This window comes from Canis lupus, chromosome 24 (assembly GCF_048164855.1).
Source record: "Canis lupus baileyi chromosome 24, mCanLup2.hap1, whole genome shotgun sequence".
Taxonomy (NCBI): Eukaryota; Metazoa; Chordata; class Mammalia; order Carnivora; family Canidae; genus Canis; species Canis lupus.
Genome location: NC_132861.1, coordinates 19,566,340 through 19,589,757, shown reverse-complemented (window position 1 = coordinate 19,589,757; position 23,418 = coordinate 19,566,340). Strand labels below are relative to the sequence as shown.

Here is a 23,418-nt window from a genome sequence, read left to right as displayed (position 1 = left end):
TATACATAAACCACATCTTCTTTATCCATTCATCTTTCGATGGACACCGAGGCTCCTTCCACAGTTTGGCTATTGTGGACATTGCTGCTAGAAACATCGGGGTACAGGTGTCCCGGCGTTTCATTGCATCTGTATCTTTGGTAAATCCCCAGCAGTGCAATTGCTGGGTGTAGGGCAGGTCTACTTTTAACTCTTTGAGGAACCTCCACACAGTTTTCCAGAGTGGCTGCACCAGTTCACATTCCCACCAACAGTGCATGAGGGATCCCCATTCTCCACATCCTCTCCAATATTTGTGGTTTCCTGCCTTGTTAATTGTCCCCATTCTCACTGGTGTGAGGTGGTATCTCATTGTGGTTTTGATTTGTATTTCCCTGATGGCAAGTGATGCGGAGCATTTTCTCATGTGCTTGTTGGCCATGTCTATGTCTTTCTCTGTGAGATTTCTGTTCATGTCTTTTGCCCATGTCATGATTGGATTGTTTGTTTCTTTGGTGTTGAGTTTAACAAGTTCTTTATAGATCTTGGAAACTAGCCCTTTATCTGATAGGTCATTTGCAAATATCTTCTCCTATTCTGTAGGTTGTCTTTTAGTTTTGTTGACGGTATCTTTTGCTGTGCAAAAGCTTCTTATCTTTTTTTAAAAATTTATTTATTTATTTATGATGGTCACAGAGAGAGAGAGAGAGAGAGAGAGGCAGAGACACAGGCAGAGGGAGAAGCAGGCTCCATGCACCGGGAGCCCGATGTGGGATTCGATCCCGGGTCTCCAGGCTCGCGCCCTGGGCCAAAGGCAGGCGCCAGACCACTCCGCCACCCAGGGATCCCCAAAAGCTTCTTATCTTGATGAAGTCCCAATAGTTCATTTTTGCTTTTGTTTCTCTTGCTTTCATGGATAAATCTTGCAAGAAGTTACTGTGGCCAAGTTCAAAAAGGGTGTTGCCTGTGTTCTCCTCTAGGATTTTGATGGAATCTTGTCTCACATCATTGTCTTTCATCCATTTTGAGTTTATCTTTGTGTATGATGCAAGAGAGTGGTCCAGTTTCATTCTGCATGTGGATGTCCAATTTTCCCAGCACCATTTATTGAAGAGACTGTCTTTTTTCCAGTGGATAGTCTTTCCTCCTTTGTCGAATATTAGTTGACCATAAAGTTGAAGGTCCACTTCTGGATTCTCTATTCTGTTCCATTGATCTATGTGTCTGTTTTTGTGCCAGTACCACACTGTCTTGATGACCACAGCTTTGTAGTACAACCTGAAATCTGGCAGGTTGTGATGCCCCCAGCTATGGTTTTCTTTTTTAAAATTCCCCTGGCTATTCGGGGTCTTATTTCAAGTTTTTATTTAAGTTCTAATTAGTTAACATATAGTGTAATATTGGTTTCAGGAGTAGAATTTAGTGATTCATCACTTACATGTACATCCAGTGCTCACCACAGCAAGTGCCCTCCTTAGTACCCATACCCATTTAGCCCATCCTCTGCCCACCTCCTCTCAAGCAATTCTCAATTTGTCCTCTATAGTTAATAGTCTCTTATAGTTTACCTCCTTCTCTCTTTTTTCCATTTCCTATATTCATCTATTTTGTTTCTTAAATTCCATATATGAGTAAAACCATATGGTATTTGTCTTTCTCGGACTGATTTATTTTGCTTAGAATAATATACTCTGTCCATACCTTTGCAAATGATAAGATTTCATTCTTTTTGATGGCTAATATTCCATTGTGTGTGTGTGTGTGTGTGTGTGTGTGTATCACTTCTTCTTTATCCATTTCTCAGTCGATGGATAGTTAGGCTCTTTCCATAGTTTGGCTATTGTTGATAATGCTACTATAAATACCAGGGTGCACGTGCTCCTTCAAATATGTATTTTTGTATCCTTTGGGTAAATACCTAGTGCTGCAATTGCTGGATCATGAGGTAGTTCTATTTTTAACTTTTTGAGGAATCTTCATACTATTTTCCAGAGTGACTGCACCAGTTTGCATTCCCACCATCAGTGTAAGAGCGTTCCCCATCTCTGAATCCTTGCCAACATCTGTTGTTTCCTGTGTTGTTAATTTTATTGATTCTGACAGGTGTGAGGTGGAATCTCATTATAGTTTTGATGTGTATTTCCCTGATGATGAGTGATGTTGAGAATCTTTCCATGTCTGTTAGCCATCTGAATGTCTTCTTCGGAAAAAGGCCTGTTCATATATTGTGCCCATTTTGTAACTGGATTGTTTGTTTTCTGGGTGTTGAGTGTGATACGTTCTTTATAGATTTTGGACAATAACCTTTCATCAGATATGTCATTTGCAAATATCTTTTACCATTTTGCAGGAAGCTTTTTAGTTTTGTTGATTGTTTTCTTCACTGTGCAGGAGCTTTTTATCTTGATGAAATCCCAATAGTTCATTTTTGCTTTTGTTTCCCTTGTAGATGTAAAAAAGTTTTTAAAAAGATTTTTATTTATTTATTTGACACAGAGAGGGAGCACAAGCAGGGGGAAAGTCAGAGGGAGAAGCAGATTCTCACTGAGCAGGGAGACCAATGTGGGGCTCAATTCCAGGACCCTGGGATCATGACTTGAGGTGAAGGCAGGTGCTTAACAGACTGAGCCACCCAGGTGCCCTAATGTAAACATTTTAAATAAAATATTAACAGATGGAATTAGTAATATATAAAAGGAATTACACATTGTGATGAAGTGAGGTTCATTCCAGGGATGCAAGTCTAGTTCCATATTTGAAAATCAGTTAATGTAATCCACTATATTAACTGGCTTAGGAAGAGAAATCACATGATCATATCATTTACTGCAAAACATTTTTTCTGGGCAGCCCGGGTGGCTCAGCAGTTTAGCTCCGCCTTCAGCCCAGGGCCTGATCCTGGAGACCCGGGACGAGTCCCACGTCGGGTCCCTGCGTGGAGCCTGCTTCTCCCTCTGCCTGTGTCTCTGCCTCTCTTTCTGTCTGTATCTCTCATGAATAAATAAATAAATAAACAAAACCTAAAAAAAAAAAAAACCAACAAAACTTTTTTTTCACAAAACGTAACACCCATTCATGATAAAAACTCTCAGAAAAGTAGAAATAGAGAGAAGCTTTCTCAATTTCATAATATCTATAAAAACCTACAACTAACATTATACTCCGTGGTAAAAGATTGAATTTTTCCTCCTTAAGATTGGGAACAAGATAAGGATTTCTCCTTTTATCATTCATATTCAACATAGTATTGGAAGTTCTATCCAGTGCAATATGGTGAGAAAAAGAAATAAAAGACATATAGAACAGGAGGGAAGATATAAAACTATCCCTGTTTGCAGATGATATGGTTGTCTATACAGAAAAATCCCAAGGAATCTTAAAAATCTCCTAGAACTAATAGCTGAGTTCAGCAAGATCATAAAATACAACAACAACAACAAAAGCCCCTCAAAACCCAAACTATTTATTTCTTTATATTTCTTTAAAATAAAAATTATTTACAATTAAAGAAAATGAAATACTTAGAAGTAAATCTAACAAAACATTTACATGACTTGTGTGCTGAAAACTATACAATGGTGATGAAAGAAATCAAAGATATACATAGAGAGATACACTGTGTATAAGGATAGAAAGATTTGACATAGGGAAGATGTCAGTTCTCCCCAAACTGATATACAGGTTTATCTGCTACCAAAAACCCAGCAAGATTTTTTGTAAACATAGACATGATGATTCTAAAATTTATATGAAAAGACAAAGGGACTAGACTAGCCATAAACAATTTGAAAAGGAAAAATAAAATAATAAGAGTCACTCTAGTGGGTTTCAAAGGTTATTTATATAGTATAATACTCAAGACTATCTGGTATTGATGGAGGTATAGACATGTAGGTCAATGGAACAGAACAGAGAATCCAGAAATAGCTCCACACAAATATACTTAATTGATTTTTGACAAAAATACAAAAACAACTCAATAGAGGAAACAGCATTTTCATCAAATGGTGCTGGAGCAACTGGATATCTGCAGGCAAAAAAATGAGCCTCAACTTAAGTCTCAGACCTTATATAAAACTTAATGCATCGTGGACCACAAACTTAAATGTAAAGTGTAAAAGTAGATAACTTTTAGGAAAGAAACAGAAAATCTTTGGGATCTTGGATTAGGCAAAGATCTTAGACTTGGCCCCCAAATCATAATCCATACAAGAAAAAATTGATAAATGGGACATCATTAAAATGAAAAGGAATTGCTCTGCAAAAGGCCTTGTTAAGAAGATGAAAAGAAAATCTTGAGTGGAAAAACATTTATGAACTACTATCTGCCCAAGGACTAGTATCTAGAATATATAAAAAAACTGTCAAAGCTCAACAATAGGAAAAAAAATCTAATTAGAAAGTGAAGAGGATATAGAGATAGCTGATAATCACATGAAAAGATATTCAACTTTATTAGCCATTACAGAAATGCAAATTAAACATATCAGAATGGATAAAATAAAAAATAGTGACAACACCAAATGCTGGCAAGGATGAGGAAGAACTGGATCACTCATATTTTGTTGGTGAGAATGTATTTTGGAAAACCATTTGGCAGTTTCTTAAAAAAATGAAATATGCAACTACCATATATCCAACAACTGGACTCCTGAATATTTATGACAAGAAATAATAGTATGTTCACAGAAAAGCCTGTACATGAAAATTCATATTTTTCATATAAGCCCCAGACTAGGAACAGCCAGATATCCTTCAATGAGTGAATGGTTAAACAAATTGTACACATCCATACTGTGGAACTTTAGCAGTAAAAAATGAATGGACTATTGGTGCACACAATGACCCAGATGAATCTTCAGAGAATTATAATGAGAGTAAAAAAAATCCAATCTCAAAAGGTTGCATACCATCTGATTTCTTTTACAATAATGTTCTTAAAATGACAAAATTATAGAAACAATGAGTAGGTTGTTGGTTGCCAGGAATCAGAAAGGCATGTGGTAGGTGGAGATGGGATAGGATAGAAATGGGTGTAGGTATAAAAGGGCCACATGGGGGATCGTTGTGGTGATGGAAATATTCTCTGTCTTTACTCTATCAATGTCAATTCAGTGGTTGAAATCCTGTACTATAGTTTTGCAAGATATTACTATTGAGAGAAACTGTGCAAGGTGCATATGGACCTTTCTGCATTATTTCTTATGTCTATATGTGACTCTATAATTGTCTCAAAATAATGAGAAAAAAGAGAGGGACATTTACAGGACAATTGGAGAATTATGAATTATGACTGGATTTTGTAATGTTTTAGTTTTAAAAGATTAGTCTACTCTTACAAGACCCGTATTGAAATATCTACTGATGAAAGAATGTATCCGGAATTTGCTTCAGAGCAATCCAGAATGGGGGATAAGCAGGTGAGAGTCTCCTGGGAAAGTGTAAAAGCATGAATAGATCATTGTTGGAGCTAGATGAGAAGTGTATGGGGTTTCTTAACATCATACATTATACTTGGTCATGCAGCATGGAGCTGTGGGAGCCAGTGCAACATGGTGGTTAAGCCATTGTCTTCAGAGACTGTTGGACCTTGTTTGAACCTTGGCTCTGCTACATATTAGCTATGTGATTTGGGAAAATTTATTTAACCTCTCTATAAAATGTGATACTATCTCAGGATAGTTGTATAGATAAATGAGATTGCCAAAGAGAAGCAGGGTGAGAAAAGGAAAGGTCTTCTCTCAAGGGATGAGAGAAGGAGGGATGTCAATGCAGGAGACAGAGGAGTTGTTGGAGGTGGAGACCCAAGGTTAGGTTGGGCAATGTCTTGTGTCTTGGAATGGAAAAGAGGCCTCAAAAGAGTTTTAAGAAGTTGAAAACTGATAACCATCAGATTTGGTGTTCAGGAAGTCATGGTGCTGACAGTAGCTTGGGTTCAGTGATGAGGGTGGGCCCAGAAGAAGGTATTGAGAAGTAGATGGGGAAAAAGGGTGTGATCACCACTCCTGACCTTGATGGGATGGTATGGAAAGACAACTCCAGAGGGAAAGAACACTAGGGGAGTTCAAGAGCAAGAAAAAAACTGGAGAAGAGAAAAGAGATGGAAAATAAGAAAGGAGGTACAGATTAGGTGGTCTTATCATAAGGGGGACCAGGAGTCCAAAGATTATGGTGGGAGGGCAGTTGCTCTTTGATACAGATTGGAATTGTTACTAAGACTGTTTTATCTGCCCCTGATATTTCCTCTCATCCTTTATTTGATACTCATTTGAATAGCTATTTAAAAAGAGAGAACATTATAGGACATTGGGAATTATGAGTGCTAACCAGATTTTTTAATGTGAGGGTAGGATTATAGTTTTGTTTTAAAAGGTTAATTCTTGGTTTTCATAGATTGGTACTAGGATATTTATGGGTGAAATGATATGTCTTGAATTTGCTTTGGACCCTGAAGAAAAAGAATATTTTGTTTTCTGGAGAGAGGTTTTGGAATCATAGTGCCATATTGACATGTGTACACTTATTATTCTCTTGTGTACACTTACTATTTATTAGGTTTCCTCATGCAGAATATGCCATGCTAATGTTGGCCCTTTACACAGTGCTTTCTTATGTGTGGATGTATGTGTTACCTCTCCAGAGTGACTAGTCTGTGACTGACTCACCAGCACCCCCTCTAAAGGCATCTGTATTCAATCTGGAAATCCCTGGAGAGAAAAGTTTCCTTATCTGTGGGTGTGAAGCTGTGGGTGCTTACCTAGTCACCAGGGTCTGAAGGACTCAGGTAATGAATGAGTCCTTTGAGGCAATCTTTGTCTGAGAGCTGCAGCTGACTCCTCTCAATCCTCTCTATCAAGGCTGAACTTTTCCAGAGGACATTTTCTGTGTCCTAAAGCAGCCACATCCTCTCCAAGCTAAGGACTGGGTGGGCTTCTAAGCTCAGCTTCTCATTTAATGTGAAGATGCAAGAGTCCAGGTTGAACTCCCCAGCAACTCCACCTGCACAACCAGCAGCCTGCCCACCAAAAGTCACCCAACCAACTCATCATGCCACATGAGGGATGACCATGTGGAGGCCCAGACTGAGCAGAAACTCATAATGCATAGGAAGGCTTAAGCAATGGGGCTAATCTTTATTGAGGTGAGCACATTCATGTTAGCTGTTCACAATGATCGCAAATCGTCTAGTTTTAAAAAACTTCCTACTTCCATACAGCTCTGTATACAGAAAGTGATAAAAATATATTGTACAATGAACAATTTCTACCTTAAAAGTATCATGATAGTCCATAAATTTGTCAATAGACAATGCAAAATACTATTTACAACAAGATAGATTCTTTGTAAGTTCAAAATTTAGATACAGCATAACTCTAAAACTAACATCATATGTTTTCCCAGGTAAGAAAGACCAGTCATTATAAAAATACTTTATATAAATTCAAAGTCAGAACTAAAACATTCAGTCCTTTAAAAATATTTTTTTCTAGTCAAGTATCAATTTCTAGATAAATGTTCTTTATCAAAACAATTACACACTTAAATTTTCAGGAAATACCTAGTATGTCAGACAGTCCACTTAAACATGTTAAAGCACAGTTCTAATCCTGTCTTAGTTTTCAGAGATGGACCACATATTTGATTATGTTTCATATCAATGGAACAATTATTCTACAAAAAGTTAAGTATCTATGTATTATGAAAGTATTTATAAAGATGAAGTCTTCAGCCTAGAGACGGGACTTTCAGGTGGGACCTGCCTTCAGAAGGCACCACTTTTGTTATGAAGCAGCTACATAGTGCTTTGAAATGTTTAACTTGGAAAGCCTGTGATGGCATTTTGACCACTGTCTGAAATCAGCTCATTCATTTCATTTTGCTTACTCTCTTTTAGGGCATGATTGGGGTGATTTCTTTGTGTCTGTGTTCTTTTTGATCTCCTAAAACATACTTTCAGCAGCAGGTAACACAATTCCGCCACATTAAGCAGCATGCAAATCACAGATGCAGAAATCATAAAAATGGTAAACACGGTTTTCTCAGTAGGTCTAGAGATAAAACAGTCTACAAGGTTGGGGCAAGGGTCAATCCCACATTTCAACACCCAGGGCAGGTGGTACCCATTGTAAAGGAAGTAAAACACATACATAAAGGATGCTTCAAAGATGATTCGGAAAAAGATGCTGCTGGTGTACGTCCACCACAGGGACCCCTCTATCCGAACCTTCTGCTTTTTAATGTCTTCTAAGTCTTTGAATTCATTTCTTTTCTCTCCTCGCCTAAATTTGCGGGCAGTCTCATGTCTGTAGTAGGCGACATGCATCGCGACCAGCAGGGCTGGGGTGGAGACAAAGATGAGTTGCAGAGCCCACAGCCGGATGTGAGACACAGGGAAAAAGTGGTCATAGCACACATTTTTGCAACCTGGTTGCAGAGTGTTGCAGACAAAATCTTCCTGTTCATCGCCCCACACTTCTTGAGCAGCCACTACAAGGATCATGACACGAAAAATGAAGATGACGGTGATCCATACCTTCCCGATGCTGGTGGAGTGTTTGTTCACACCCCCGATGAAAGTGTGTAGAGTACCCCAGTCCATCGTGTTGGCTTATTCCTAAACAGACAAAAATTAGCAAAGGTTAACCAATGGAAAGTTCCTTTGATTTTATAAAATAGTATAATTATATTATAGACTCAAGCAAATTTCTCTTAAAGTATGCTGCAAAGGGTGCCTGGGTAGCTCAGTCGGTTTAGCATCTGCTTTTAACTCAGGTTGTAATCTCAGGGTTCTGGGATGGAGCCCCAAGTTGGGCTCTTTGCTCAGCGGTGAGTCTGCTTCTCTCTTCCTCTGCCCCTATCCCCCCCCCCCCCTTTGTGCCCTCTCTCTCAAGTAAGTAAAATCTTTTAAAAAAACAAGTATGGTGTGATATCTTATAACCTAGGTGGCTAGTAGGTTTTCTGGTAGGGAAGGCCCTCTCTAAAATCATTCTAACATATTTGAACCAGAAATAACTGTTGCGGGGTGGGGGTGGGGGGTTCAGATCATCCTGATTCAACTGAATTCAGGTTATATGTTAGGTTCCTGCTTGACATTAATCCAGGAAGTCAGATAAACAAGTAACATTTCCCAATTTTCTTTTAAGCACCATGCGTCTAAGTACTGCATCAGTTTCATTTTGCCCAAGAGATCACAGAAGTCCCACAATAGGTCTTATTCATTCAATGGCTTATCGAAGACAAAAAAAAAAAAAAAAAAAAAAAAATCACTGGAATGACATAATGTGTAACTAGCAGACTAGAAAGGGGTAAGAGACCCCAATACTTGCTAGTTTACACAATATATTTATGTTTTCTAGTTGGAATAACATCATTTGCTGAAATCATGTGCTCTTAAGGAGGCATAATGTCACACACTACAGAAAGGCTCCCTTCTGAATGAGAATCACAAGCTTTTACAAAAAGCGCTCTGTGGCTCTCCACGGTAACCAGGGCCACTGCTAGCTTTCCCTCCCTAGTCCTGCACCCCTAGAGCCATGGATGAAGGAACCAGCAGTGCAGAGCCTCTCCCTACTAATGCACTGATTTAACATCCTGAGAGAAAACATTCTTGACTCCCACAGGAACTTTTGCTACAATTCGAACAGATGCCTTCTTACCCTACATTGCCATAGAAGACTAGAGAATTAATCAGCATTTGGATAAAAAGAAAGAAAAGAAAGAAAGAAAGAAGAAGAAAGAAAGAAAGAAAGAAAGAAAGAAAGAAAGAAAGAAAGAAAGAAAGAAAGAGAAAGAAAGAAAGAAGAAAGAAAGAAAGAAAGAAAAAAGAAAGAAAGAAAGAAAGAAAGAAAGAAAGAAAGAAAGAAAGAAAGAAAGAAAGAAAGAAAAGAACTCTGAGAATCTTTTGAAAGTGAAGACCTTCTCTTCAGAAAAACAGGCTTACACAATTGTCAAACCTTTTAGGGGATGAGGGAGCCGCCAAAGTCCTTTCATCAATCTGTCTTAGGGAGACTTTCTTGTATTTGACTGCATACCGGGGGCAGGCTTCTCCTCAGGCTGACCCTTGACTTCCCCAGGCCCCATGTCCTGCCCACAGCTCTGCATCACACATGTTGCTCTTCGAAGCAACCGGGTAAATGAAGGCAGGCTCCGTTCCTTCAGGAGTGCTCAGCACTGAGTCTCTGGATGAGGTGCTAATGTGTGCCCCAGAAGCAAGATCCTTTGTTGACACTAATAAAGTCAGCCAGTCCTGTATTACGAAAGGTAGACTTCCATTTTAGTTGGCTTTCTGAGAAATTCATTTTTGCCCTTTGGTTTTTGAGACATCACCTTTTTCTCAGAAAGACATATAGGCCTAAGGAAACAATGCCATCATCCACATTACATGTGTGTGTGGATTCCTTTTCTGTCTGAACTGGGCAGTGGAAGTAGGGGGCACATGCTATTGAGGGTGAGGGAAGGGCAAGCAGAGGCCTAGCTAGAAATTTCCACATCATGAGTTTCTTCCCTGCCTTCTCTTACCAAAGCATATAGAGGCCAATTATAGGAAAACCCCTCCTTGCCACCACATTGCCAAGCCAAGTAAATAACAATCACCAAGACTCCCATAAGCATTTATTGCCTACTGTATACAGATGTTAACTATTTCATCTTTGCATCCCAAGGCACAGTCCAGTTCCCAGCACTGAGCAGGTTCTGAACAGAGCTGCAGAGCAGATGGGGGATGCGGGGGGGTGGGGTGGGGGGGTGGGTGGGTGGGGTGTTGCAGCAAGAGGCACAGGGGAGAGCTTCCAGAGATGCATTCCCATCCTATGAATTTGAAGGTGTTAGATTGCAACTATGCAAGGAGGAAGCACATAACATCTTAACAAGAAAAAAATGAGGAGGACACAATGTGGCTGTACTTCTGCAACTGTACTTGCACTTGATTAACGGAGTCACCAGAAGACAGGATAATTAGTGATCATGGAATTTCACAGATGCTTATTTTTTCCTTGAATAATCCCTAAGAAGGAGTCAAAAAACAGCACTTAACAAACTAGCACCCTCAGACTATTCAGGGCTCCCAGACCCTGCAGGCCAACACCAAAGCAAAGGAGGTGGAGTTGGGAATAAGGAACTGGAGAAATAGTTTTGAAAGATTTAGTGCATATACCAGCCTATTCCTACTGCACTGGCCGGAAAGAACTGAAGGACTTTGAAATGTTTATAGATCTTAAAAGTTGTTCAAATGTCATGGAGCATGAAACGTTTTAACACAGAATATGACAAGAACATTTGAATTCTTAAATCCAAACTAAAATTGAGCTGAAGCTTACATTGTGGCAGAAATGAGAAAATGCTAATTATGATTTTAATTTAGCCTAGGCTTTAGGGAAGCATATTAATTTTTTTCAATGAAAATGAAAAGACAAAAAGAAAAAAAGAAAAAGAAAATGAAAAGACAGGTAGAATTACATAGCTAAAGACTTGAAAAGGGGGTTGGTGTGGAAACAAGAACTCCTAAGTGTGTCATACAGTTCTGAGGCCATCAGCTAAGGGATGGAGAAACTTCCAGGAGCACTGAGGAGCTCAGATTTTCAAGCAACAAGAAAAGGGAAGACAACCCTGGTTGCCACACACAAGAGAAGGGGCCCAAGCTTGCAGCAACGATGTCAAAATATTTAATCACTATTTAGGCCAAAAAATAAAATAGAATAAAAAATGTGAAAAAGAAAGAAAAGTAAGATATTTGAGCCAAAAGAAAAGAATGGGGTGGGCACGATGCTTCTTGTGCTCTAGCACAAGGCATAATTTTAACTGATAACAGAGAAAAGGCAGAGACTCTTCCCCTACTTTATCAAAGAGAAATTCTTTAAAAAATTATTTCTAAAAGCATGGTACGAGAGGTGTGGAGCCAGTGTCTACCTTCTGAGAAAGAGATTTTTAAAGTCTACAGTAAGTGTATCTTTGATTTTAAAAACTCATCTTGGGGAGTGCCTGGGTGTCACTGTTGGTTAAGTCAGAGGCTCAGGTTTTATCTCAGGGTGATGAGATTGAGCTCAGCGCTTAGCTCAGAGTCTGCTCGTATTTCTCTCATCTCTTCCTCTGCTCCTGCCACTCTCTTTCTCTAAAATATATAAATAAATCTTTTTAAAAAACTCACCTTGGATAATATGAATTATACAATAATTTTTAGTCTATAATGAAAGTCATTACAATAAATTTTCTTAATTGCTGCTGCTCCATCCTGGAAGCATTTCAGGAGGTAGGAACACATACATCTTAATGGTTAAACATATTTTACACAGCTATTCACCTAGGGGGAAAATCCTATTTGTTGATAAAGATGTTCTCCCAATAAATATTCCCCATTGTAATTTGGTTTAAGTGTCCAATCAGCAAGTTTTTGACTTATCAAAAAGAAGTTCACATTTTCTCAAACCCTCCAAAGTGCAGAGGATTTAAACTCCTCCACAGGTAAGAAGGCTGTTTTTCTCTGAGTTCTTTATCAACAGCCCTACCGAACAATGGCACACCTGTGGCCACCCATTACCTGCCTGTATAGCAAGCAAACCGAACAAGGTGAAAAAGGATAACTCAATCTGAATGAATTCGGAGAGGCCGAAGCCATGGGAGAGGTCAGGAGGGCAGAATTTCCCCACAAGAACATAGTCCTAGCTTTCTAGAAGCAGGATCCTTGACATCTGTGCCTTAGGGACTTTTCCTTCTTAAAAAAACAGGGACAATTATGATGTTAGTGGTTTTATTTCTTTTGACTTCTCTGGGTACCCAAATGACACATTCTGAAGTTCTATCAAAGTAGCAAAGCTGAACAGAAAATAATCTATTTTTACAATACCTTTGACTTCCATTAAAAATCAGCAATTTCCCCCCCTTCCTTTTAAAGGGAGAAAAAGAGATGCCTAAGTCACTAAGAAAAATGAGTGATTAAACCCAAATACAAGTGTGTCCAGCCTACTGGTCACTCAAGACAATGAGGCTAAAGACAAACCAGCTGATCTGCAGTATTAAAGGCCCCATTACATATCACCGTAGAAATGACAAGAAGCCCTGTTCTGCACACTCTCCATCATTCCCTTGCCAGAACTGCGCTGCAGGGAAGTCACTCCGTGAATGTGACCCCATGTTTCCTCCAGTGAGAGCTGCTCTTTTGATTCCTTTGTCTAGTACACATCCTGAGGATCTTAGGCATGGGTCCCATGTATCATCGTCCATGTGCTAAGAGCAGAAGGACAACTTGCCTCACAACTACTGGGAGTCAGTCAGGGAAAGGGACTGCCCCAAGCTTTCTGACCCTTCGCTGCAGTCACCTGCCCCCAGGACGCTCTTCCCCCTTGAGGGGCCCAGAAGAGGAAGGAGCTGACAGAGGGTAGAAGATTCAACAAGTTGGAAAGGAGGATATTTGGCTCCACTTGTTCTTCCTGACCTTGCAGTAGGTTGAAGCCACTTGTGGCTTCTTCTCTCTGGGGGAAGAGACTGCTCACTGGCCCAACCCTCCCCAGCCTCTCCCTATAAAAACATAACTCCTGGGGTAGCGTTCCATCAACATTTTGGGTGTAGAAGATTTGAAGGCTGAATGCTCTGAAAATTCCTTTCCAAAACAACTGCATCCGTTGGAACTCTTTGCAGTTAGTATTAGTAAGCAAAATACCTCCTTTCTCTCAGGCTTCAAGCTGGCTGCAGCCAATGGGAAGAGCTTTTTCAATAAAAAGTAAAATATTAACTGTTTCTTTGCAAACAGAGAAGTTAACTGGTGCCCCTCTGGCTCTCTTTTAGGGAAAGAATACATTTGCCTAGCTTCTGTAGTCTTGTCTCCATACAAGAATGTGATTATACTTTGGGGCACCTGGGTGGCTCAGTGGGTTAAGCCTTCAACTCGATTTTGGCTCAGGTCATGATCTCAGGATCATGATCTCAGAGTCCTGAGATGGAGCCCTGCCTCCAGCTCCTGCATCTGGCTCTGTGCTACTGAGTGTGGATCCTGCTTAAGATTCTCTCTCTCCTTCTCCCTCTGTCCCTCACCTGCTTGTGCTCTCTTTCTCTCAAAAAAAAAAAAAAAAAATGTGGTTACACTTCAAGTTACAAAGGTAAACTGTCTTTGGTTTCGTGGTACAACTAATGCTGGTGAATAACTCCATGTTGCATTCTTGATACTAAAGCTCCAGTCAGGAATACTTAGCTCTAAGAATAAGTAAACCATTGATCTTATTTCTGATGATACACACAGCATTATGAAGATAGAGTGTCCTTCCTTTGTACACTTCAAATAATTTAAGTAACAAAATTTCTTGATTGTTTTAAAACTTAAGAATTTAATCATAACCAATTTACTTAATGATGCCATTTTAGTTTCACTGATGACAGAACCAAAACTAAAGCTTTAAAATTATAGTGTTACCCCTTGGTAGACACCAAGAGGTGGAAAATGTCTTTCTAGGAAGTTCTATTGCCCTTTGGATGACTCTTTCAAACTTATTCATTGAATATTTGATATACTTGAGAACAAAACACATTCTTCATGGTTTCCACATTAGCTCTGACTAGTTGAGGAGTTTTATATTGATAAAAAAACAATGTCAAAGCAAAATAAGCACATTTGGGCCTTCCTTCCAAGGACTCACAGCTTATTGGCCTGGAGAAGAATTAGGCAGTGTTCCCTCCTCAAGGGCTTCAGGCTTTCTTCTACACCATTTGAGTGCCTAGAAGCCAATGTAGCACAGTAATGACATGAATATAATTCTTTGTGCAGTTTTAGTTCAGGGAGGATGTCACCTGTTGAGAGAAAAATAATAGATGTGACCATATTTCTTAAACTATGCCCTATGTGACTATTGTGTGACCTTTGTGGGTAGTTTTTCTTTATCTCCAGAACTGTTAGGAGGGAAGTCTAGAGACTACCAGCTTCCTGATGCTTCATACTTTGAATATTAATAAAATAAAAATAAAATCTTTAGTGTAGATTCTTTGCTACCAAAATAATAATAACAATATTACCCAACCCCAAACCCCAAGTCCATTCCTTGAGCAATTAAGAAAAAAAGTAAGGAAGTTTGAGAAACTGGATATGCTCCTCTTTCCCCTAAATCAGCAGTCTAAAAAAAAACAAAAAACAAACAAACAAACAAAAAAACTCAAACTCTTTACTCAAGAAGAATCTATGTCTATTGTCTCTAGAAAGCTCAGGTCATCCAAGGGACAACCTTATCTCTGATTTTTAAATTTAATGACTCAAAATTTCATCAATCGTCCTTTCAGAGTAACGGCTAGTGATAAAATGGATTTAGGATTTACTTACTTCTTCAAAATTAACTCAATAAAAATGAAAGAACTTTTTCTATGTCTGGAGTCTAAACATAAACATGGATAATTCATAGAGTTACATGTATTTCTTAATCCATTTAAGAAGTCAAAGAGTTAAAGCATTTTCCATTAAGCAGTCTCTGTCAAAGCAAACCTTCGTCCTTTCCAAATATTTCAGTCTAACTTGAGTTGAGTGACCATGAAAATAAAAAAGGAAAAGGTGCTCAGTGGAACCCAGTTCCATTCTCACGGTTCAAGCAAGTAAAACAGAAATCTTAATAAATCATAATGCAGCCATTGGACAGATTACGTCCTCATGGCCAAGAAGCTTGTGTTGAAAATTATTTTCCCACAATTTTATTCTATTTAAGATTTTAACTAATGTCTACAAACCACTCATAGCTCCTAGAATATTCAGTTTGAATCGAAGATGCATGGTCAAGGTTTGCAAGTAGAAATTTTCCTTTCACCCTTACTGAACTGTTTGTTTAGTCAGACCTGCAGTTCTTTTCTTTCTTAAAGCTATTGTAATTCAGAAGAAAAACGTCAGAAAAGGAAAATAAAGTCACTGTTACCTGCACCAGGATTGGCTTTAAAATAAAACCCAAGTGAAGCAGCGGGTCTGACTAGTGTCTTCCCAGTCTGGGTCACTGCTGGGAAGGTGCTGGGGAACCCTGCTCCCCGCCCCCTCACCCCAGGCTACAGGGTGTTGATGTTCTCTCTTCATAACTTCCTTCTCCCCTCCTTGGCAGGGCTCAAACAACACCCCCAAAGACTTTGCCTGATCCAAACAACAGACAAAGCTCTCCACAGGAGCAGTTTTGAGCAGGATCCTGCAATTCTAAGGAAACTGCATTGGGGCAGGACATTCTCTTCTGGAACGCTGGTTAGATTCTACTAGAACTGGGGCAAGAAAATACTTCTATGGCATAAAGTCTACTGAAGGGAAAGGACAACGATGATTTGGCACTCCACTGATAGCAGGATTCCACCAAGGGGACACTGCGGTCCCCACAGGGGTGCACTCCGGGCGCGCAGAGCTGCATTCAGGCCACACTCACCTCAGGTTCAGTCCTGCGCTCCAGAAAGGGAGGCCAAGCCAGTCAGAACCCTCGAAGCCAGGTAACACCTGGGACTGCTCTCTGTCACTAGACAGGAAGTACCTTCTGGTGCCTCCACCTCTTAACTGAGATGTGTCACCAATGACACTTAATTACTATTGTCCAGTAATAGTCCAGTAATTGTATTATTGTCATTTGCGTTTCCCAAGTTCCTTGGGCATCCATCATGCAGCCAGACGGGTCAGTTCTGCCTGTGACTCGTCCCCTCGCCCGGCGGAACCGGCTTTCCTTTACCAAATCCAGGCCGGACTCGCAGTGTTCCATAAAAGCAAAGAAAATCCCAAACGCAGCAAAGGAAGTGGGAGAAAGGGGCACAGGTCCACACCCTCGCTCACACACACCATGCGGTATATTTATAAAAACCTGTTGTGCAGGTCGAAGGGGGACCATCTAGGGCAAAAGTCCAACCCGTCGGTCCTCGTTCCTCCGGCTGCGCAGAGGGCGCCAGGCAGCGCGGGGCCGAGCGCGGCGGGGCCTCGGCGGGCGCGGGAGGATGCGGATCCGCCGCAGATAAGGTTGCCCCAGGCAACCCCCGAGCGCGGCCACCCGGCCTCCCGCCGCCCCGCCACCCGAGGGCGACTGCGCCCCGCGGCACCGGGCCCACCTGTGAGCGGTGGCCAACGAGGGCGAGGGGGCGAGAGAGGCGGCCGCGGCGGGCTGCGGACCTCGCCGCTCGGGTGCCCGGAGGCAGCGGCCAGCGGTCAGGGGCCCGTGCCTGGCGCGCGCTTACCTGCTCGGCGGGGCGGCGGCGGGGTCCCGGGGTCCCGGGGTCCCGGGGGCGCGGAGCTCTCCGCGCAGGGCGGCGCCCTCGGCTGCAGCCGGGCAGCAGGTCGGCCTGGGCGCCCCGGCTTTCGGGCCGGTGTCGGGAGTGTGCGGTCGGTGCTCTGGCTCGGCTTCGGGTGCCGGCCTGGCTCCCACCTGCAGCGCCTTTTAACCGCGCCCCACCCCGCCTCTGCCCTGACGCTTCCCCGCGACTGCGAGAGGCGAGAGCGCGGAGTTCCGACGCGCGCCCGCCCCGGGGCGCGGGGTGCAGGACTGGCCCTCCCTCGGGGGCGCGGAGAGAGAGGGCTGGACACCGGGCGCTGGGGGTGCAGGACTGGCCCTCCCTCGGGGGTGCAGGGAGCTGGCCCCACCTGGTCCTGGAAGGATGGGGGGCCCGCTTCTCCTGCCGCTCCGAGGGTTCGCTGGCAGAGCCCGCGCTCCAGGTGGGAGGCCGCTCGACTGAGAACCGGGGTCTCCTGGGCAGGTGCCTTAGGGAAAGGGACCGAGCGAGTGGGTCCGCAGCCATTAGAGAAGTTCCCGAAGGAGGTGGACTCGTTGGAAACAGTGTTAGAGGCAGGTTGTGTTTTGGCCAGGACGCATCCTCCTTTTTTTTTTTTTTTTTTTCTGGACACTGTCTCCTAGCCCTCTGGGTACCCGTGCACCGCCTTCTCCTAGAGAAGCCTGGAGGCACAGTGACTGTTGTTTTCTATTAATTAGTGACCATTAATGACCATAATGACAAGGTTATTTTTATTAGTTACCTCCATCCTTTGACACCTCCTCCACGGGAAGCAGAGTGAGGCTTTGTTGGCTCGCCTGGCGCAGCACTTAAGGACCCCACTGGCGCCTTCCTTTCACAGACAGGGCTTCGATCACCTAGGGTAGGCGCAGGGGCTGGTGGGGTAGAAATATTGGGAGCTGTTTAGGGACCCGGCTGCACAGGTTCAAACCTGTTCTACATCAGACAAGAGGTGTATGACTTGCTTATTTCATAAAATTGGTTGGTGATTAAATGTTCCCACCTAAACCATACATACACTAGTTGTTGGGTCATATTCTCTCATACAACAGAGTTAGTGGTGGTTCTTAAAGTGTCTCTTTAAGGTCTTGAAAAATGAACCATGACTATAGAGATCTACCTCCCAAAATACTTTGAGGAGAACAAGATTCTCAGAGAATTGCCCTGCCTCAAATAACTATAAAAACACTTTGAGGGGCCCTGGAATGGCCTTGAATGTAAGGTTGGAGATATGCAAAAACCTGTTTTAGGCTTTTTCATTAGACATACTTGCTGTCTTCATGTAGCCTGTGCCTTGAATGTTCCATCAGCTTAAGGTCTGGCTGGTCCTCTCCTGCCCTCTTTCCTAGTCTCTCCATCATTCCCCTCAAACAAATGTACCTGAGTTTGCATAGTAACATAATTCAATTATAATAGCAGACTGTAAACCTCTTTGGGAATTATAAACAGGTTAAGCCTTTTTGCATTCCCACCAACAACACTAGGTAAAGTACTTTGCACATAGTAGATGCTGCTCCATGAGTATTTGCATATTGCTTGGCAAAACCCAAGCAACATAGCAGATAATCCTGGAAATGGCTTTTGTTCCTAGAGCATGACTGTCCACATTCCCGCCCCTTACAGCTGCTTCCACACAGCACTGTGTTTGGGCATTTATATTCTGGACCAATGGAAGTTGTACCAGGACTCTCCCAGGAAAGAACTTTTGAACTAAAGTAGTCACAGAGAATGTGTTAGTTACCTTTGCTCAGGTGTCCATTTCAACACTGTGCAGAAGTATCCCTGTTCCCGTTCAGATGATCTATGGCTTTTCACTTTGTCATTTACCTCTTAATGTTTAATCCCCAATCAATTTTCACTTATCAGATGGTCCCATTGCTGCAGAAATTTAATATGGATTATATAAATGTACAGACTTGTTGAGGTGTTCATTTGAAAACTGAAGTTAAAGATTTTACGCTGATGAGAACCAAAGGCATCTAGAGTGTTGACTGGGTTGTGAGCTGTGTGACAAACATGGAAAAGCCTTCCAGAGCTGATTACAGTCGTACTGTCCACTTAACAGTATCACACGATTCTGAAAGCTATGTTTTTCCAGTCCTGGTTGTAATCAATGTCGTGAAACTCATTTGATGGATATCTTCCCTCTGTCTCTCAATGATGATTTCCAGAAGCCATAAATTTAATCTGTACAAATTGTGGAGTGTGGATCTTTCTTTGCAATACCAGGAGATTTGGAGGGATGATGGTGAGATACTCTTTTGAAAATCTATAATTTCTCTGAGTGACCTCTCCTGCTTTTACATAGAGAACAAAGGAGACTCCAGCCCCTACTACCCACCAGTGCCCCCACTCCTCATACTCCTCCCTGTTGGCTGCTGGTGCAGACTCACAGTCTAAGGTGGAAGTAGGGCACAGGGACTCTTCCTTGGAACTGACATAGTATCAGACACCTGGAAGGGAGAGAACTGTGTGCAACAAGAAAAGCCTATATTGAGCAGGCCTATATTAGGCTGAGGACATGGAGGAGACAGTTCCCATCTCAAGAGTTTTCTAGTTTTATTTTTCAAATCTGTGTGCAAAAGTTATGTGAGATGTTGTTGAAAGGATAATATGATACTATACAGGTTCCTGGGAATCTACTTTTGTGGATCTTGGGTGAGCCCAGGAACTTTCATTTTTATCAATTATCTTGAGTATTGCTGATATAGGTGGTCTGAGAACCATACTTGGAAACATGCTAGTTATGGATCTTCTTCGCTTTTTGATTTTTAAAAAGATATCAGTTTTTATTTTTCCTCATGTATTTCATTTCATTTCCAGGATAGTTAATATACAGTGTTATGTTAGTTTCAGGTGTGCATTATAGTGATTCAACACTTCCATTACATCGAACCTAGAAACAGACTCTTTTTAAAAAAACCAAAAAACTGGGATCCCTGGGTGGCGCAGCGGTTTGGCGCCTGCCTTTGGCCCAGGGCGCGATCCTGGAGACCTGGGATCGAATCCCATGTCGGGCTCCCGGTGCATGGAGCCTGCTTCTCCCTCTGCCTGTGTCTCTGCCTCTCTCTCTCTCTGTGTGACTATCATAAATAAATAAATAAAAATAAAAAAAAACAAAAAAACATATTTATTGCGACACCTGGATGTCTCAGTCAGTTAAGTAGCTGCCTTCATGAGGCTTAGGTTATGATCCCAGGGTCCTGGGATAGACCTGCATCGGGCTCCCTGCTCAGCTTCTCCCTCTCCCTCTGCTGTTCTTCTTGCTTGTACTCTCTCTCTCTGTCTGTCAAATAAATAAATAAAATCTTTAAAAAGAGAGAGAGAGCTGGACCCTTAACTGACTGAGTCACCCAGGTTCCCGTAGAAACAGACTCTTCACTATATAGAACAAACTGGTGGTTACCAGAGGGGAGGTTGGTGGGGGATGGGTAAAATCAGTGATGGAGATTAAGGAGCGCACTTGTGATTTTTAATTATGGTAAAAACATATAACATAAACTCACCATTTTAAATTGTACAATGCATAGGACATTTAGTTCATTCACGGTGTTGTGCAACCATCACTACCATTTAGTTCTATAATATTTTCATCACCCAAAAGGAAACCCAGGACCCATTAAACAGTCAATCCCCATTTCTTAACCCCTGGTTAACTACTAATCTGCTTTCTATCTCTCTGGATTTGCCAGTTCTGGGTGTTTCATGTAAAAGGGGTCATATAATATATGGTCTTTTGTGCCTGGCTTCTTTCATTTATGTTCATGTTTTCAGAGCACACCCATATGGGAGCAGTGTCAGTACTCCATTCGTTTCAATGAGTGTATATACCACATCTTATTTATCTGTTTTTCTGTTGACAGACCGTTTGCTTGTTTATGCCTTTTGTTTATTGCAAATAATGCTATTATGAACATGCATGTGCAAATTTTTGACGAACACTCATTACCAATTATTTTGAGTATAAATCAGAAAAGGAGTGGGACTACAGGGTCATGTGGCCGTTCTATGTCCAATTTATTGAAGAACTGCCCATTTATAGCTGTAGCTGCACCATCTTACCATCCTTCCACCAATGTCTGATGGTTCCACTTTCTCCACATCCTCACCAACACCTGTTATTTTCCTTTATCTTTTTAAGGTACAGCCATCCTGTGGGTGCTAGGGGATTATCTCATCATGGTTTTGCCTTCCTTTTCTCTGATGCCTAATGACCCTGAACATCTTTTCATATGCTTGTTGGCCATTTGTATATCATTGGAGAAATGTCTGTTCAATTATGGATATTTTAATATGGCAAGGTGATTTACAAATACTATCTCAACAAATAGAGAGTTCCTACAATGTGCAAAATGTAGGTGGCTGCCCAACTCTGGCAGTTCCATGTTCCCTGCGGATTTTGTTGTGATGAGGCAAGGACTTTTTTTTGGAGGATGAAATGTATGCTTGAAATGGCCAGTGAAGTTGGGAAGGGATGCAGCAACGGTCTCACCACGAAGCAGCCATCAAAAAGTATGCCTCCCTGTCCTTACACTTTCTGGCTATTGGCATCGGAAGCACTGCATTTTGCCTGAGATACAGTTACTACTCTGTCATTGTTCTGTAGTATCCCATGTTGCCCTTCAAGGGGATGAATTGAAAGACTACTTATGGTTTTGGTCCTTTTATTTACTTTTTAAATAATAAACCTTTTATTTTAAGACAGTTTTTGGATTTACAGAAAAATTTCAAAGATTGTACAGAGAGTTACCACATACCCTACCGTGAGTTTCCCCTAATACTAAAGTCTGACATTCGTATGATACATTTGTTACAATGAATGAACCAATATCGATATATTATTACTCATGAAAGTCCAGGTTTCCTTAGTTTTTATCTAATGTCATCTTCTATTCCAAGATCTGTATCTAGGAAAGCACATGACCTTTAATCCTATGTCTTCTTAGGCTTCTCTTGGCTGTGACAGTTTCTCTGACTTTCCTTTTTTCGATGACCTTGAAACTTTAGAAGAGTATTGGTCAGGTATTTAGCAGAATGTTCCTCAATTGAGGTTTGTCTGATGATTTCCTCATGATTGGATGGGGGTTATGTGTTTTGGGGAGGATGACCACAGAGGTTAATTGCCATTTTCATTACATCATATCAAAGGTACATTATAGTCAATATGATTTATTGCTTGGGATGTTAAGCTTGATCATCTGCCCAGGGTAGTGTTTGTCAGGTTTTGCCACTGTAAAATCACTTCCCTCCTTCTCCTTCTATATTATATTCTTTGGAAGGAAATCACCATGCAGCTTATAGTTAAGGGGTTGGGGGTTACGTTCCACCTCTTTGAGGCCGGAGTAGCTACATAATTATCTGTTACTCTTCTGTATGGGAACTCTGTCCCTTCTCCCCGATTTACTCATTTGGTCAATATTTGTTTATATTACCATGGACTCATGGATATTTATTTTATACTTTTGGATTACAATCCATAAATACTACCTTATTTATTGTTGTCCCAGTCATTTCAGCTTTGTCCAGTGGGATCTCTTTCATTTGATTCCTGTTTTCCTTTTGATATACACCCATCATTGTGGGCTTTTAAAAACAATTTCCTTCTAGCACTGCAATATGTTTAAGGCTCTTATTGTGTTTTTCTGTCCCAACCCTAGGATCCACCATTCTTCAAGGAGCCCTGCTTACCTGGATTGGAGAGCTCAGTGTCAGTGATCATGCTTCCTTTTTTGTTCTGTCTCCTCAACTGTGGGATCCCTGAGGGCAGGAGCCCTGGGTCTGCTGTTCATTGTTTTGTGTTCCTGAACAAGCACTAGTGCTGTGCCCAATCTGTTCTGGAGGCTCAGCAAGCATTTGTTGAATGAATGAGTAAGTTCAAGAAATATTTGTTGGGTCGATTAATTGAAAATACTAGGAAAAGAATCTGATGGGTGAAAATATGAGAAAAAGATTAGTTCCAAGATATAATCAGTGAGATGCCTGTGTAACAGATAGAGCTCTGCAGGAAGAATGGGGCATTGTGCTGACTTATTGTTCCTCTGGCCTGGGATTATAGAGGTCCTTATGGCAGAAGATGTCCAGAAGGCAGCATCTGGTTCTCACCTCTACAGAACCAGAAACAATGCTGTGAAGTTGTCAGACTTGGAAGAGATGGAATCATAGGCCACAATCCAATGTAACTATTTTCTGGTGGAGTGCCAAGGGACACTCCGTGGGAAGGTCCCCTTGGGAAACCCA

General features: G+C 41.5%; 1 protein-coding gene across 4 annotated transcripts; it reads right to left on the bottom strand.

Moving 5' to 3' along the window:
- Positions 1–7,092: 7,092 nt before the first annotated feature.
- GJB6 (gap junction protein beta 6) lies at positions 7,093–17,428 on the bottom strand. 4 transcript variants are annotated; one of them, XM_072795822.1, is made up of 3 exons: positions 17,131–17,424; positions 14,601–14,751; positions 7,093–8,593 (listed from the first exon to the last, which is right to left on the bottom strand). In XM_072795822.1, the coding sequence occupies exon 3, from the start codon at positions 8,576–8,578 to the stop codon at positions 7,793–7,795; it is 786 nt and encodes a 261-aa protein (XP_072651923.1). In that variant the 5' UTR covers positions 8,579–8,593; positions 14,601–14,751; positions 17,131–17,424; the 3' UTR covers positions 7,093–7,792. The 4 variants fall into 4 exon arrangements, with proteins under 4 accessions (XP_072651923.1, XP_072651924.1, XP_072651922.1 ...); XM_072795823.1 differs by lacking the exon at positions 17,131–17,424 and adding an exon at positions 16,341–16,720; XM_072795821.1 differs by lacking the exon at positions 17,131–17,424 and adding an exon at positions 15,855–15,994.
- Between the last annotated feature and the right edge of the window lie 5,990 nt (positions 17,429–23,418).

Coding starts and splice junctions, on each gene's coding strand:
- GJB6 (XM_072795824.1), bottom strand. CDS start 8,578: ATGGACTGGGGTACTCTACACACTTTCATCGGGGGTGTGAACAAACAC.